The sequence below is a fragment of the Diprion similis genome, chromosome 3 (assembly GCF_021155765.1).
Source record: "Diprion similis isolate iyDipSimi1 chromosome 3, iyDipSimi1.1, whole genome shotgun sequence".
In the NCBI taxonomy this organism is placed as follows: domain Eukaryota; kingdom Metazoa; phylum Arthropoda; class Insecta; order Hymenoptera; family Diprionidae; genus Diprion; species Diprion similis.
In genome coordinates, this window is record NC_060107.1 from 7,072,115 (window position 1) to 7,088,013 (window position 15,899).

General features: G+C 42.4%; 4 protein-coding genes across 5 annotated transcripts in view; 1 reads left to right on the plus strand and 3 right to left on the minus strand.

The window, feature by feature from the left end:
* The window catches only part of LOC124404063 (DNA ligase 3-like), a 45,039-nt gene that overhangs the window by 24,913 nt on the left and 4,227 nt on the right, over window positions 1–15,899 (plus strand). The window contains exons 13-18 of the mRNA XM_046877881.1: window positions 168–238; window positions 627–773; window positions 1,863–2,074; window positions 2,170–2,602; window positions 2,685–2,776; window positions 14,227–14,317. Of these exons, the coding sequence (XP_046733837.1) occupies window positions 168–238; window positions 627–773; window positions 1,863–2,074; window positions 2,170–2,602; window positions 2,685–2,776; window positions 14,227–14,317 (1,046 nt within the window). The remainder of the gene's footprint in view (window positions 1–167; window positions 239–626; window positions 774–1,862; window positions 2,075–2,169; window positions 2,603–2,684; window positions 2,777–14,226; window positions 14,318–15,899) is intronic.
* Window positions 4,498–12,979, minus strand: LOC124404066 (trypsin-1-like). Of its 2 annotated transcripts, XM_046877885.1 has the most exons (2): window positions 12,154–12,979; window positions 4,498–4,970 (listed from the first exon to the last, which is right to left on the minus strand). In XM_046877885.1, exons 1-2 carry the CDS (start codon window positions 12,832–12,834, stop codon window positions 4,656–4,658), a joined length of 996 nt encoding a protein of 331 aa, XP_046733841.1. In that variant the 5' UTR covers window positions 12,835–12,979; the 3' UTR covers window positions 4,498–4,655. The 2 variants fall into 2 exon arrangements, with proteins under 2 accessions (XP_046733841.1, XP_046733842.1); XM_046877886.1 differs by lacking the exon at window positions 12,154–12,979 and having other exon boundaries at window positions 4,498–5,591.
* On the minus strand, window positions 7,059–8,390 carry LOC124404064 (trypsin Blo t 3-like). Its single transcript, XM_046877883.1, has one exon. The coding sequence runs from the start codon at window positions 8,208–8,210 to the stop codon at window positions 7,209–7,211; it is 1,002 nt and encodes a 333-aa protein (XP_046733839.1). The 5' UTR covers window positions 8,211–8,390; the 3' UTR covers window positions 7,059–7,208.
* Window positions 9,696–10,771, minus strand: LOC124404065 (trypsin-2-like). The gene has a single exon (XM_046877884.1). The coding sequence runs from the start codon at window positions 10,735–10,737 to the stop codon at window positions 9,742–9,744; it is 996 nt and encodes a 331-aa protein (XP_046733840.1). The 5' UTR covers window positions 10,738–10,771; the 3' UTR covers window positions 9,696–9,741.

Genomic DNA, 15,899 nt, shown 5'->3' on the forward strand with positions numbered 1-15,899 from the left:
CCTTGATTATCCCGCCACGATTTAAGAAATTTAAACGTTCTCGGCTTCTTCAGAGTTTAACAAACTTTATGTGCAATTTTATGTGATAAAATAATTCGCAACTCTTCGATCTAATTCTACGAAACCCCACCGAATTCTGAAATTTTACATTCTAAGATGATTCTTAGGTGGCATGATGTCTGTGTTCTTGATGGGCTGCTTCGACGAGGACCGAAACCGTTGGGTCACAGTCACTAAGGTATAGACACGAAACATTTTCTCTCTCTCTTTTACTCAATCCTCATTTTTGACTTTGCATTTTTCACATTTCGTCTGGTGTATCTAAATTTTTTACTCTTATCTCGCCTGCAAAGTTGCTCTGTTATCATAAAAATCACATATTTATACCAACATTTTATCTCTGACCGTATTTCAATTGTCATCAAATTAATCCTCTTGAATGAATGTAAAAAATGACCCAAATTTTCTGTGATTAACGTTACTATTTGTTTTATAGTATATAAATTACATAACATTTTCTCTGATTTACTGAAACCTCTTTGATTAATTCAAAGAGAAAGGACAAACATTAATTTTTTTATCATCGCGTCGCTATCACTCTTTGAAATTCAAGTAATCGGCCACAGGTTCACACGGGTCACGATGACGTTACTCTCGATCGACTCCAGGGTGAATTGAAGATGGAGAAAATCGGCAAAGATGTGAATCTGCTGCCGAGTTGGCTCCACGCGAACAAGGCAATGGTTCCGGACTTTGTGGCTAAGGACCCGAAGGTTGGCCTATGCTCTAAATTCCGAATTCCGAGGGCTCTACTTCTCGATATTTGACCTACAACCCAGGGCCGTAACGCAATACGGACCCTAAGGAGTTTCTGTATAAAGTTTTATATCGGCCGATCGTTTCAACGCGGAGAAACAGGGCTGTGGAAAGTGCTTTGAAATTACAAAACTCTGCGTTTCAATATTTACACCGGAAAATTCCGCACCGTATATTTACGCACGTAATTTGATTATCCACTTACGCGTAAATACGTACACACGTGGTATTTGAGTTTGTCATACAGTTGAGATTTCATGCCAATAACTTATTACCTACCACGTATAAATTCGATCAAACGCTAAATTTAGTTTCGTATTATTTACGATACGTGTTCGGTCTTTTAGAAACGGACAAATTGAATCGCGATTATTGAACTTTGTCAGTTGTTTTTTCGTTCTTTTTCAATTTGTGGAATGAGCGTTCTTCTATTTTTTCTACTGTAAAACTGAATTATGTGGCTGGAAAACCGGAAAACTGAATATTCGTATACTGCAATGTTTTCGAGTGAAAAAAAAAGAAGGAAAATAGCAAAATAGCAGAAAGTTAACAAATTTTCGTAACGATGAGAAACGTCGGTGAATTGTATAATTCTTGCCTGAATGTGCGGTCGTTCTTGAATCAAATTATCTAACTAATATACTAGAAATTGAATGATGATTTCGACTTGGAATCACTAGTCAAACAGACGAGAGAAAAGTCATAGAATAGTGGAAGTTTTTTTTTTTTTTGATTGAAAATCGGTGAAAAATTAATTGTGATCGAATTTTTTAACGTGAAAGATGTTAAAATCGAGCTCCCACGAAGCATCGGGATAAGTTTTTATCTCCGAAAGCCAGACCCGCTTCCTGAAAAATCTATATTATCCGGGATTGAGAGTCGGATTAAAGTATCGTACGAAAAAAGGGACGACGTACATCTTTTGTCAAGACAGTTCAGGGCTCTCAGGACCTAGATATATAAAAATTATATAATTCATCCAAATCGACAGGGTACATTATAATTTTGTGCGTGTTTGCATGTGAGTGTGTGTTATTGATTCGCAGAAACAGCCCGTCTGGGAGATAACCGGGGCAGAATTCACGAATCAGGGAGTTCACACGGCTGACGGAATCAGCATTCGATTTCCTCGAGTAACCCGCATCCGGAATGACAAGGATTGGAAGACCGCGACGTCGCTGAAAGAATTGCGGACTCTTTTTGCGAGGAGTTCAGATTCCGTTGACGTCAGTCTGCTGCTGGGAAATCAGACCGCGAGGTGATTAACAATCTGTATCTTAATTCCATGCTGCAACATATCAAGACTAGTATCCTGACCGAAATTAGTTTCTAAACCGCGCGATTTTTCCACAGCACTTCGACCGCTCAACGATCTCTGGACTCGATGCTGAAACCGAAGGTGGAAAAATCGGAGATTGAAAACGACGGCAATTCCGGTAACAATCAGGAGGAACTAGATGAAAAATCCGAGACGGAGGAACGCGATGAAAAAAAAGCCTCGTTATTATCTCAGAACGGAATTACTCGGGGTAATCGAAGCGAAGTTGTAAAACTCGAACGCGATGTTAAACCGGCCATCGAAATGAAGAAAGAATCTCCGAGCCACGGTCAAGACGCTAATTCGTCGACTCGTAGCGGTGTAAAGCGGAAAAGCGACGTCCTAATCGATGTCAAAACGAAGAAAGAACCCGATTTTTCAACACCTTCGACCTCTTCTGCAGGGGATGGACCATCTAAGAGGAGGAGATCAGCTCAAGATCTCAATGAATCGGACGGCAGTGATCACGTGAGTTTAACTGGTTGTTACATAGTTGAATTGACAAAATAATCTTTTGTCTTTATCGATGATTATTTTTATTTTTATTCAGACGACTAACAAGGCGTTCAAAAATGTCCGAGTCTTACTTGCGCGGGACGTAAAGAAGGACAGACGAAAAGATCTTCGACATATCCTGAAAACGTATCCTTTACTTGAAATCTTGAAGGTAGGTTTTAATCCTCTTGAAACTCACAAGTGGTACAAATGTTTGCTGCTTTTAGTTAAGAATAATTTAATTCTAATTACCATGATCATATAAATTAGGCGCTTCGTGCAATGAATCGGGAAGTTGATTATAGTATCGGTTAACATTCGTATTTGTTTTTGAAGCGGAGATTTTTAGAATGACTTTTTTTCATTATTCTTATTTGCTTCGCGTTGTATGGAAAATGAGCAAGGAAAAAAGTGAAAAACCCAATGAAAAAAAGATTAATATCCACGCAATACTCTTGAAACCTTTCTTTCATGTGTATTTGTGTACTATATACTTATTGCTTGGATATATACGAACGCAATCTATCACTGTGAAGTCGATAAAATTGCTTCTTCACTGAGGCGAGAAGAAGAGTAAAAAGAAACAGAAAAAACACTTAATATAACGAAGCAATCGTTGCTTTGAATTCAAATGAAAGATGAAAAATAAGGTTGTTATTTCTTATAAACTTAATTGGCGATTGGTCACGTGCATCAAATCAATCTAACGGTAAATAATAACAACGATAATAATAATAATAATAATAATAATATTAACAAGTCTTTCGGCCTGAGTAAATTTTTCGACCATGCGAAATGAAACGCAGTACCTATAAATGTTTGCCAATATCCAAATCAACGTTTGGTCACGTCTCGGGAAATTCAAGTCACATTCTTTTGTAAAGTAAACGTTTTACGGATAGCCCAACCCTCTGCATACCTAAAAAAAATTTCGCTATCCAGAGAGCAACTTAGAAGTGACTTTTTCCCTCTGATGCGAATAAGTTGAAGGTTTTGTACTAACCAATATCGTGAGTTTATGTATAAGTAACGGAAAACTTTTCTCATGTTAGTCAGCCTATCGTGTTTAACATAATTTTGATACGCGATGTAAGGTCTGGTGCGTTTTTCTTTACCTTACTTGTTTCGAAACATCTGTGTTCAACTTATGCATCGTGGACACGAGTAGCGGGAAACTAGATACTGGTCTTCGCATTCGCCAAGTATGTATGTACGGTTTACATACCTATATATACTTACTCGCATCCGTTTGCTTTTCACGGAAATAGGGCAACCCGTTGACTCTTTCAACTGCAAAAGCTTCAAGCGCGAATCGCCACTGTAGTCACGTATTTACTTACATCGATTTTAGTGGAACCCTTGTTAAGACGAAATAACGAAATAACAAATTCGTTTCGGATTTGGTTTATTCAGAATATTGTTATTTCAATAACAATTTCAGACGCTTTTTCTCTGTAAACAATTATTGTTCATACACTTGATTTTTTCATCGTATTCCAAGTGTGACATTAGACCCCCTTTCAACGATACCTTTTTCTGAATAATGTGGTAGCGAGTTCTTTCTAGCGATTTGTCTTCACGGAACAAAGGATCCCCTTGCTCGTTGTGGAAATAAGATAACTCCTTCCCAGCTCCTTTGACTGTAAGCTTACCAGTGTCAAATTGCATCAGTCTCGCACATTGGATCTGGTGAATTCTTTCAGCTGCACTGCAGCTAACAATCACTGCCTCATACAGCCACGCTATTTCTACGAGCTACTTACTAGGGAGATACTTATTAATTTACGAATAATCGTCATCAATGATACTCAGAAGTTGATTCGGCGATTTTTAAATTTATTTCGAGTGATGATCGGAAATTGTAATTCACGCAGTATCGGAATGTTTCCATGTATTTATTTGGTTGAACAAAGTAAACCGTTCATCGTGCGTGAGTATGAAAAATTTCAAAAGCCATCTTCTACTCAAATTTCCACTTGTTTCCGTACACTCGATGCCGACTTGACCATTGGACCAAGGATATACCTCAATTCTCCATGACTAAAGTGTTGTTGGATTCTGGAGCTACCGGGAACTCTGCTGTATTGACGCTAGGGTCAACGAAAGAGAATATCCATGGTAGATAGTCAACGATACTGGTGTGTATCGTCGGACTCCCAATTACACATCCTTGCTTCGTGACGGGGCGAGTGGTGAACACTGCTGCAGTATTGATCGCTGCTAGTTCCGAGTTGATAATAAAAGGTCCTCCAGAATCACCGCCACACATACTTTGCGGATCTGGTTCTTGGCCCTGGGCGCACAATACTCGCTTCGGTATATCTTCAACGTTACAGTCCGGAATCACTTCGCAACTACTCGAACTACCCTTGTACCGGATATTGCACACGTCCCAGGACACAAGCACTGACTGTCCGCGTTGAAGATTCTTAGGAAGTTCGTTGTGTCCTATCTTTCCCCAGCCTACAACGGTGCCCAGGGTGTCAGGGGGGTAATGGGTGCCTGGTGCCGGAAGGGATATTGATTCAATTCCACCGCTGATTACGTCTTCCACAGTTTTTATGAGAGCGATGTCGAAGGCGTACCGTATCCGTTCGTACTGGGGGTGGATCGCGCACTCGGCAGCGTGTATCGGGGGTGGCTGACCTTCCTGCCAATTCCAAGGGTATATCTCTATCGCCTGACATGTAGCCTTGAATATACAGTGACTTGCAGTAACGATCCAGTAGTTGCTTATTATGCTGCCACCGCAGAGTGCTCCGTTCGCGAAGAGTTTCACGAAAAATGGAAAATCTGCGGGATTGGCTTCCTGTCCGTTCATGATGCGCCTCCCAGAATCGTTGTTATCGTCCGGCGATTCGAGCATGGCTGACCTTGAGCTTCCATGAACAAGAAGTAACGGAGCACACGTTAGAATAGCGGATAAAGTATTCAGCTTCATGATGGTCATAAGTCCGTAGCACTCTGATCCCGCTTCAGACTTACTTCCTGATTCATATATCGTGTCAAATCCGCTTATAATTCAATCATCGCAACTGTGTTGAGAAAATTATCATCAGGCTCATTCGAATTTCATTTCACCTGTTGTTCATTAGCTGCGCGATCCAATGGCGTCGTTGCGAATTCGTCACACGTGATAAGCGGCAACCATTGAAAGATCGATTATAGGCTGTTTAAATGGAAATTTACCGCATGACTGATTTATACACGCGTCTCGAAAACAGTGGGATCTGAAAAGTTTCTAAACAATTTGTTCAACTGCAATGAAAAAATTCTCATTCACTCACGTGGTTCAATCTTAATATTTCACGTCTTGTTAGTTTCGTGCTTGACAAGGGTTCTGAACGACCTTCCAAAGTATTTTCAAGTAGTTAGCTTGAATTTACGCTGTAAATTGAGTGAGCAAAATTTTGTCTCAACACGCCGTAGTCAAACAAGATTCCATCAAAATCACTTCAATCGTAAGTGTCCATTAGCGTTTCCTGAAAACCATTGTAGCCCGGCAACTTGCACAAAAGATGGTGGCTTCTATTTGGCGTCAAATAGCTATTTATGTGGCATGCCCGTAAACCGCCTGTTTTTTTGCCAAGGATAAAGATTTCAGGACGAGCTGAAGGCGAGCCGGAAGCGAGTACTGAAATTATCCGAGCCAAAAAACAGTTTACGGGCATGCCACGTACAATATTTTTCACGGTATGGGCATTGAAAAGCAAAACGAAGAGTGAGGTTATGTCGCGATCTGTTTGACGAAGCTACATTATTCGGCAGTTTGGCATGCGCACTTCGAACCGCGCATCAAAACTGCGGAATAAAGACTTTATTCCGCAACTTTGTTCACTGCCGTATAAAGCGTCACTTTACGGAACGAAAACTGCCACAAAAAGTGAACTTTTCAATGCCCATGCCGTAAAAATAATATAATAGGCTGGCAATTTCTTGCTCAGTATAACCATATGAAGCACCTCAGCTCCATTGCACCTCGAACGGCTTGTGGCCGTCAAAAAATTAGCTAATGTGCCCCTCGCTGCGTGGCGAAGGAAGAGGAAATAGTGGCCCTCGGTTCCTTCAATGGTGAGAACTCGCTTCTGCCAATATGGCCGCCGGTGCGTTATAAAATAACGGATTACTCAGGCTGCTAAATAAACGGCAATACGGATGGCTCAGGACGCCAATTAAGCGGAAGTGGAGAGCTCAATGCGCCCTCGGGAAGACGATTACTACGTCAGATTCAATGCACCTGCGACAATGCTGTATAAACTTTGGCTAAAATCGCTTATTGTCTCAGAAAGGAGTACGTTTGTACAAGGTGGTATCCGTGGCTCGACTGCTTGCCTCGTGTTGTAGGTCGTCATCAGCGATGCTAAGGATTTAATGTGAAGCTTCTTAAAATTATTTCGAGGAATGGTCGGCAATTGTATTGAACACAGTATCGGAATTTTCCATATATTTATTTGATTGACCAAAGTACACCGTTCATCGTGCATAATTGTGGAAAATTTTAAAAGCCATCTACTAGTCAGATTTTCACTTGGTTTCCCGACACTCGGTGCCGACTTGACGATTGGACCAGGAATATACCTCAACCTTCGACGAGAATAGTGTCGCTGGATTCTGGACCTACTCCTACTTTAAACTCTGTTGTATTCCTATGAGGCTCAATCACAGAAAATAGCCATGGTAGATAGTCGGAGATACGGGTGTGCATCGTCAAACTCACTGGTACACATCCCTGATACGTCTTGGGGCCTTTGGCGTATATTGCACCAATGTTTATCCCTGCCAGTTCCCTGTAAATCATCAAAGGTCCTCCAGAATCCCCGCCACAACCACTATGCGGAAGTGGCCTTGCGCTCCGGGCGCACAATATTCGGTTCGGTATATTTTCAATGCTACAGTTCGAGTTACCTTGGCAACGTTTCGAAGCAGCCTTGTACTGGGAATTGCACGCCTCCCAGGGTGCAAGACGCGTAACTCCGCGTAAAAGGGCTAAGGGACATGCGTTGTTTTCTACCTTTCCCCAGCCCAAGGTGGTGACTGACGTAGGAGGACCGTATCGGCTGTATGGTGACAGAATGTTGACCGCTTCAAGTCCACGGCTGAACATGCCGCCGACAGTTTTTATTAGAGCGATGTCGAAGGCGTGCCGTCTCGGGTCGTACTGGGGGTGGGTCACGCACTCGGCAGCGTATAACCTCTCTGGCTGATCACGCGACCAAGTCGAAGGGTATATTTCTATCGTCTGGCATTTAGTCCTGTATATACAGTGACTCGCAGTGACGAGCCAGAAGCCGCTTAGTATGCTGCCCCCGCAGAGTATTCCGTCCGCGTTGATTTTCACGAAAAATTTATAATCTAAGGGATTGGCTAACTCTGCGTCTATGATGCGCCTGCCAGAATCGTTGGTACCGTAAGACGATGCGAGCACGGCTGACCTTGAGCTTCCATGGACAAGAAGTAACAGGGCACACGTCAGAGTAGCGGATAAAGTATTGAGCTTCATGATGGTCGTGGGTCCGCAGCACTTTGTTCCCGATCCAGACTTACTGCCTGATTCATATACCGTGTGCAATCCGCTTATCATTCATTCGTTACAACGCTGTTGAGAAAATTACCTTCAGGATCATTCGAAGTTCATTAGACCTGTTGTTCGTTAGCTGCGCGATTCAATGGCGCCGTTGCGAATTCGTCACACGTGATAAGCGGCAATCCTTGAAAGATCGATTATAGGCTGTTCAAATGAAAATTTACCGCATGACTGCTTTATACAAATATACACACGTCTCGAAAACAGTGGGATCTGAATAGTTTCTATATAGGAATTTGTTCAACTGCGATGAAAAAATTCTCATTCGTTCACGTGGTTTAATCTTAATATTTCACGTCTTGTTAGTTTCGTGCTTGACGAGGGTTCTGAACAACCTTTCAGAGTATTTTCAAGTTGATAGCTTGAACTTACGCTGTAAATTGAGTGAGCAAAGTTTTGTCTCAACACGCTGTAGTCAACCAAGATTCCATCAAATTCACTTCAACCGTAAGTGTCCATTAATGTTTCTTGAAAAACATTGTAACCCGGCAACTTGCACAAAAAATGAATAGTTTTGAAAGTAAAAGAATCAAAATTAACCGTCGAACTTCCACCGAACGTGACGCGTGGTTCGTTCCACCCCGAGGTGCGTGATCTGCGGATGCACCGGAGTTGATCAGGGTTCGTTGTTGCAACTCGGGCTGGTAGCTTCGGTGGGTTGTTCGGCGTATAACCTATGCATTCTTTGAGGAGAAATGCATCGCCAGTCGAAACGAAATGTAAACAACATGGTGCCTTCTATTTGGCGTAAAAATAATATAATAGGCCGGCAATTTCTTGCTCAGTATAACCATTTTACATGTACTGCTCAGTGCGCGTTCCTCGCTACTGCAATTGGTATTTGTATTCAATTTAGGACATGCGATACGCGTGGTTTGGTACGCATGCAATAGAACGGCAAGAAAGTGGGCACTTCAGCTCCATTGCACCTCGAACGGCTTGTGACGGTCAAAAAATTGGCTAATATGCCCCTCGCTGCGTGGCGAAGGAAGAGGAAATAGTGGGCCCCGGTTCTTTCAATGGTGAGGACTCGCTTCTGCCAATATGGCCGCCGGTGCGTTATAAAATAATAGGTTACGCAGGCTGCCAAATAAACGGCAATACGGATGGCTTAGGATGGCAATTAACCGGAAGTGGAGAGCTCAATGCGCCTTCGAGAAGTCGCTACCACGTGAGGCTCAATACACCTGCGACAATGCTGCGTAAACTTTGGCTCAAATCGCTTATTGTCTCAGAAAGGAGTACGTCTGTACAAGGTTGTATCGGTGGCTCGACTGCTTGCCTCGTGTTGTAGGTCATCATCAGCGATGCTAAGGATTTAATGTGAAGCTTCTTAAAATTATTTCGAGGGATGGTCGGCAATTGTATTCAACACAGTATCGGAATTTTCCATATATTTATTTGATTGACCAAAGTACATCGTTCATCGTGCATAATTGTGGAAAATTTTAAAAGCCATCTACAAGTCAGATTTCCACTTTCTTCCCGACACTCGATGCCGACTTGACAATCGGACCGTGAATATACCTCAACCTTCGACAAGTAAAGTGTTGCTGGATTCTGGAGCTACCGGAAACTCTGTCGTATTGACGCTCGGGTCAACGAAAGAAAATATCCATGGTAAATAGTCAACGATACTGGTGTGCATCGTCAAACTCCCAGGTATACATCCCTCGCGTGAGACGGGGCGACTGGTGTATATTACAGCAGTGTTTATCCCTGCTAGTGTCCCGTTAATAATGAAAGGACCTCCAGAATCCCCGCCACAACCACTATCTGGAGCTGACCCTCTGGGGTAGGCGCACAATATTCTGTTCGGTATATTTTCCATGCTACAGTTCGTATTGCCTCCGTAACGAGTCCAACCAGGCTTGTACCGAGAATTGCACGTGTCCCAGGGCAGAACAACCTCCAATCCACTTAAAAGAGTTAGGGGACATGTGTCAAATTCCATCTTCCCCCAGCCCACGATAGTGGCCTCGTCGCCATAGATGAAACGGGTACCTGGTGGCGGAAGGGAGATCGTTTCAAGTCCACTGACGACCATATCTTCCTCAGTTCTTATCAGGGCGACGTCGAAGGCATGCCGTCTCGGGTCATACTGGGGGTGGATCACGCTCTCGGCAGCGTGTATCTGCGTTGGCTGACCAGGCTGCCAATCCGAAGGGTATATATCTATTGCCTCATATCTAGCCCTGAATATACAGTGACTTGCAGTAACGATCCAGTAGTTGCTTATTATGCTGCCACCGCAAAGTATTCCGTCCGCGTAGAGTTTCACGAAAAATGGAAAACTTTTGGGTTCGGCTTGCTGTCCGTTTATGATGCGTCTGCCAGAATTGCTGTTATTATACGGCGATGCCAGCAAGGTTGACCTTGAGCTTCCATGAACAAGAAGTAACGGGGCACACGTCAGAATAGCGGATAAAGTATTGAGCTTCATGATGGTCGTGGGTCCGCAACACAGTGTTCTCGATCCAGACTTACTGCCTGATTCATATACCGTGTGCAATCCGCTTATCATTCATTCGTTACAACTCTGTTGAGAAAATTACCTTCAGGATCATTCGAAGTTCATTAGACCTGTTGTTCGTTAGCTGCGCGATCCAATGGCGTCGTTGCGAATTCGTCACACGTGATAAGCGGCAACCATTGAAAGATCGATTATAGGCTGTTTAAATGAAAATTTACCGCATGACTGCTTTATACACGCGTCACGAAAACAGTGGGATCTGAAAAGTTTCTACCAATTTGTTTAACTGCGATGAAAAAATTCTCATTCACTCACGTGGTTCAATCTTAATATTTCACGTCTTGTTAGTTTCGTGCTTGATGAGGGTTCTAAACGACCTTCCAGTGTATTTTCAAGTAGTTAGCTTGAACTTACGCTGTAAATTGAGTTAGCAAAATTTTGTCTCAACACGCTGTAGTCAACCAAGATTCCATCAAAATTACTTCAATCGTAAGTGTCCATTAGTGTTTCTTGAAAAACTTTTTGGCCCGGCAATTTGCACAAAAGATGAATAGTTATGCAAGTAGAGGAATCAAAATTGCAGAAAAAAATTCTTTCATCCAAATGCAATTACGTATGTAACCGGCGAACTTCTGCCGGACGTGACGCGTGGTTCGTTTTACCCCGAGGTGCGTGGTTTACGGATGCTCCGGTGTTGATCAGGGTTCGTTGTTGCAACTCGGGCTGGTAGCTTCGGTGGGTTGTTCGCCGTATAACCTATGTATTCTTCGGGGAGAAATTCAGCGCCAATCATTGCTGATGGGTTCATAATATGGTACTTTATATTCGACAACTACCGTGTTTATTGAAACAATACGATTAGCGGATGTCTGTACGAGGTGGTGTCGGTGGCTCGACTGCTTGCCATGGGTTGTAGCCTGTCATCAGCGATACTAAAAATTTGATGCCATGCTTCTAAAATTTATTTCGAGGAATGGTCGGGAATTGTATTTAACACAGTATCGAAATTTTTCCATATATTTATTTGGTTGAACAAAAGTGAATCGTTCATCGTGCGTAAGTGGGGAAAATTTCCAAAGCCATCTACAATTTAAATTTCCACCTGCTTCTCGACACTCGATGCCGACTTGACAATTGGACCGGGAATATACCTCAAACATCCTTGAGTAAGGTGTTGCTGAATTCCAGAGCTACCGGAAACCCTGATGTATCAACGGTAGGGTCAATGAGAGCATATATCCATGGTAGATAGTCAACGATACGAGTGTGCATTGTAGAACTCCCAGGTACACATCCTGCAATAGACGTGGGACGACTGGAGAATATTGCAGCCGTATTTATCCCTGCTAGTTTCCCGTTAATAATTAATGGTCCTCCAGAATCCCCGGCACAACCACTTTGCGGAGTTACCCCTGCGCCCTGGGCGCACAATATTCTAGCTGGTACATCTTCAGTGTTACATTCCGGGTTGCCATCGCAACGAAACGAACCAGCCTTGAACTGCGCATTGCACTCGTCCCAGGACACAATCACCGACTGTCCGCGTTGAAGACTTTCGGGATATGCGTTGGGTCCTATCTTTCCCCAGCCCACGATGGTTGCTGCGGTACCAGGGGGGTAATGGGTTCCTGGTTGCGCAAGGGATATTGCTTTAAGTCCACTTTCGACCATGTCTTCCGTAGTTCTTATGAGCGTTATGTCGAAGGCGTGCCGAGTCGGGTCATACTGGGGGTGGGTCACGCACTCGGCAGCGTGTATCGGGGGTGGCTGACCTTCCTGCCAATTCCAAGGGTATATCTCTATCTTCTTACATGTAGCGCTGGATGTACAGTGACCCGCAGTGAGGATCCATTTGTCGCTTATTATGCTGCCCCCGCAGAGTGTTCCGCCTGCGGCGATTCTCACGAAATATGGAAAATCTGCGGGATTGGCTTCATGTCCGTTTATTATGCGCCTGCCAGAATTGTTGTTACCGTACGGCGATGCGAGGACGGCTGATCTTGAGCTTCCATGGACAAGAAGTAACGAAGCACACGTCAGAATAGCGGATAAAGTATTGAGCTTCATGATGGTCTTGCGTCCGCAGCACTCTGTTCCTGATTCAGACTTAATCCCTGATTCATATACCGTGTGCAATCCGCTTATCATTCATTCGCTGCAACTCTGTTGAGAAAATTACCTTCAGGATCATTCGAATTTCATTACACCTGTTGTTCGTTAGCTGTGCGATTCAATGGCGTCGTTTCGAATTCGTCACAAGTGATAAGCGCCAACCCTCGAAAGATCGATTATAAGCTGTACAAATGAAAATATACCGTATGAGTGCTTTATACACACATCTCTTGAAAACAATGTGGTCTGAAAAGTTACTAAACAATTTGTTCAACTGCGAGAAAAAATTCTCATTCACTCGTAAGGTTCAATCTCAATATTTCACGTCTTTGATCGTTTCGTGCGTGACGAGGGTTCTGAGCAACCTTTCAGAGAATTTTGAAGTAGATAGCTTAGACTTACGCTATAAATTAAGTTTGCAGAAGTTTTTGTCATCTGCATGCCGTGGTAAACATCAAAATTGCAGAAAATTCTTTTTCATCCGAATGACAATAAATGTACCGACAGAAAGCTAATCAAAAATGTATTTATCCGATTGGTTTCATTCTAAAGTTTCAAGATAAGACTGTAGTCGAATGCTAAACAGCCACCTTATCACACCTTCTACCTTGGTCTTCAGCTAGCCTACAAAGCCCACTCTTCTTAGATAGGCATAGTTTTTTCAGATTCCGGATCTGTCTCAATATCATTGGCGTAATGTTCATTAGACTGAATGAAAAAATGTATCCACAGTAGTTAGTCAACCACAATAATGGGCAGCGTTGACGGTCCCTTTCCACATTCAGCGCCCAGCCCAGGTCCAATGTAGATTGAGGTTATGTTAACACTAGCGATTAAGAGGTCCTCCAGAATTCCCGCTGCAAATAATTTGCGGAGATGGTTCCGTGCCTTCTGCAAACAAGACATTCTTCGGTACATCAGGAAGGTCACGGTTAAAGCGATCCACTGGCACTGCAGCTCGTTGGACTTAAACTTCTTACCCTTGAACTTGCTTATCCAGTGATTGCCGATAACAGTACCCGCCGCAGAGTAAACCATTCGCTTCGAATCGTACCAAATACAGAAAATCTCGTAGGTTGGCTTCTTTTCTACAAGCCAATTTATTGCCCGCAAAAGTAAAAAAAGACTAAAATTGCTTGAAATCAGTTCCACATTTGATTTGCTAGCTGAAAATGAGCTGCTAATATTGGTTCGGCCAACCTTGTTCGTCGTCCCTCAATGACGTCCACGTTTTTACAAAATCTCTTCCGATATTTTCAAACTTTTTGTTTTCCCATCAGAACTATGTACAATAACCAGCTAGATTGATTTTCCTGAAGGATGATGGTGAATTTCAGCAAATTCATTATGTTAATGTGATGAGACTGCTTTCAGCTTATACATATTACACTGTTTCGTTTCTGCTAATTCCTTAACTATAGCGTACAGACTCGGAGCCAAGGTGTTGGAAGAGGAAAATCAACATTTGGCTACGCACGTTGTACATTCCAAGGCGGAAGTTCCCACAACGATAATTCGGGTGAGTAAGATTATTTGAAATATTGTTTTAACACTTACCTATTTGGCCATTGATCTTTTCTTGCGACCAAAACTATCATAGAATCATTCATAAACCGTAATTAGTCCAGTCGGAATGTACAGGATTTTGACCGACTTCTATTCAGACATAGCACAGATCAGGCAAATTTCTTTTTCCATCTGAAGTTGTATCCGGGTTTTGGTGTTAAAAGTGATTGAAAATTGAAAATGCTTCATTTTTAAGTTACTTTTTTTCTTTACCGGTTTAGATAAAAAAAAAAAGATTACAAGTTCATAATTGTGTCTCATGGACTGAAAATTGTTGTTAGAAATTTCTCATTGAATTTTACAAATTATTTCGTTTATTACATGAACTGACTGGTTTTTTGAACCGGCGAAAGTAAACGTGTCTCATTATTTGACGCATCAATTTTTATTTCAACTCGTAAACGTTCGAAAAGTGACTGTGATGAAGTGATATTGTCTAAGCGAAGGTAACGGGAATAAATTTTCTTTATTCAATATCATAATTTATACCGTCGTTGACGTTATTAACCGACGAACAGATTCAAAGGTAGATACATCGAACCTTTCATTTCTTCCTTCGGAAATCTAGAATTCCACCCTAACACAATTTTGCTGCCTATATCATCCCCAAATCTACGGACAGTCCTACACTCACGATGTGTCACGCTCGAAATAAAAAAGTGGAAAAGTATTTTTGAATATTCAGTACTCTGCCATCAGAAACTGGAAATCCAATGGATCGGAGGAATCTTCTTCCACAACGCGTCTTCGGATCCGGGGTCCTAGACAATCGGTGGATGGACACAAGTCATATCCACATTAAAAGTATTTCACCCTCATTGTCAGAGTGGATCGAGATTTCCGCCGTCCCAACTACCCTGTAATTGACATGACGTGTGTGGTCCACTTATCGTTTTGTTATTACGGTCACGTGACCAAAACTGCTTTATGGATCGTTCGGGAAGTTATACGACCTCATTTATCGTCTCTTGTGACGCTGTTTGAAAGCATGGCTGATAGCAAATCAGCAAAGATGATTCCAATTTACGTGAACAACTAACCTTACCCTTCGGAACGTTACGTTGCTGCAACCGGATTTCGTATCATATAGAATAAATATATTCGATTATTTTCAGTTTAACTAATGAATCCGTACGTGCACTTTAGTCGTACCCACATCTCCGGTAATCGATTTCGGCGGTTGTTTCTTTGATCGCGAGATGCAGCCACTGGTATATATATATATATATATATATATATATATATATATGTATAAGTAAATGGATGACCGACGCCGCGACGATATGCAATTACCCAAGTTTCCTGATTCAAACTTTAGCAAAGCAGCAGCAGTTCCGTCTGCGAATGGTTGCGATTATACAACGTCCTAGTTGATGAAGGAGGAAGGAAATCGTGCCGATGTCGTTGTCGATGTTAATTAGGTATAGAAAGTAAGGCGCACTGCTTCAAAACGACTGAAGTTTCCTCCCGCATCTTCTTTCAACTCTGCTAAACCGCTACTGCACTTTTAGAGAATCCGATTTTAGAGATCACCG

Excerpts from the sequence above, each read along its gene's own strand:
- LOC124404064 (XM_046877883.1), bottom strand. The coding sequence starts at position 8,210 with ATGATAAGCGGATTGCACACGGTATATGAATCAGGCAGTAAGTCTGGA.
- LOC124404065 (XM_046877884.1), bottom strand. The coding sequence starts at position 10,737 with ATGATAAGCGGATTGCACACGGTATATGAATCAGGCAGTAAGTCTGGA.
- LOC124404066 (XM_046877885.1), bottom strand. The coding sequence starts at position 12,834 with ATGATAAGCGGATTGCACACGGTATATGAATCAGGGATTAAGTCTGAA. Across the intron at positions 4,971-12,153 it reads CGTTTCGTTGCGATGGCAAC|CCGGACTGTAACGTTGAAGA; the intron begins CCGGAATGTAAC and ends TGCGAAGTGATT.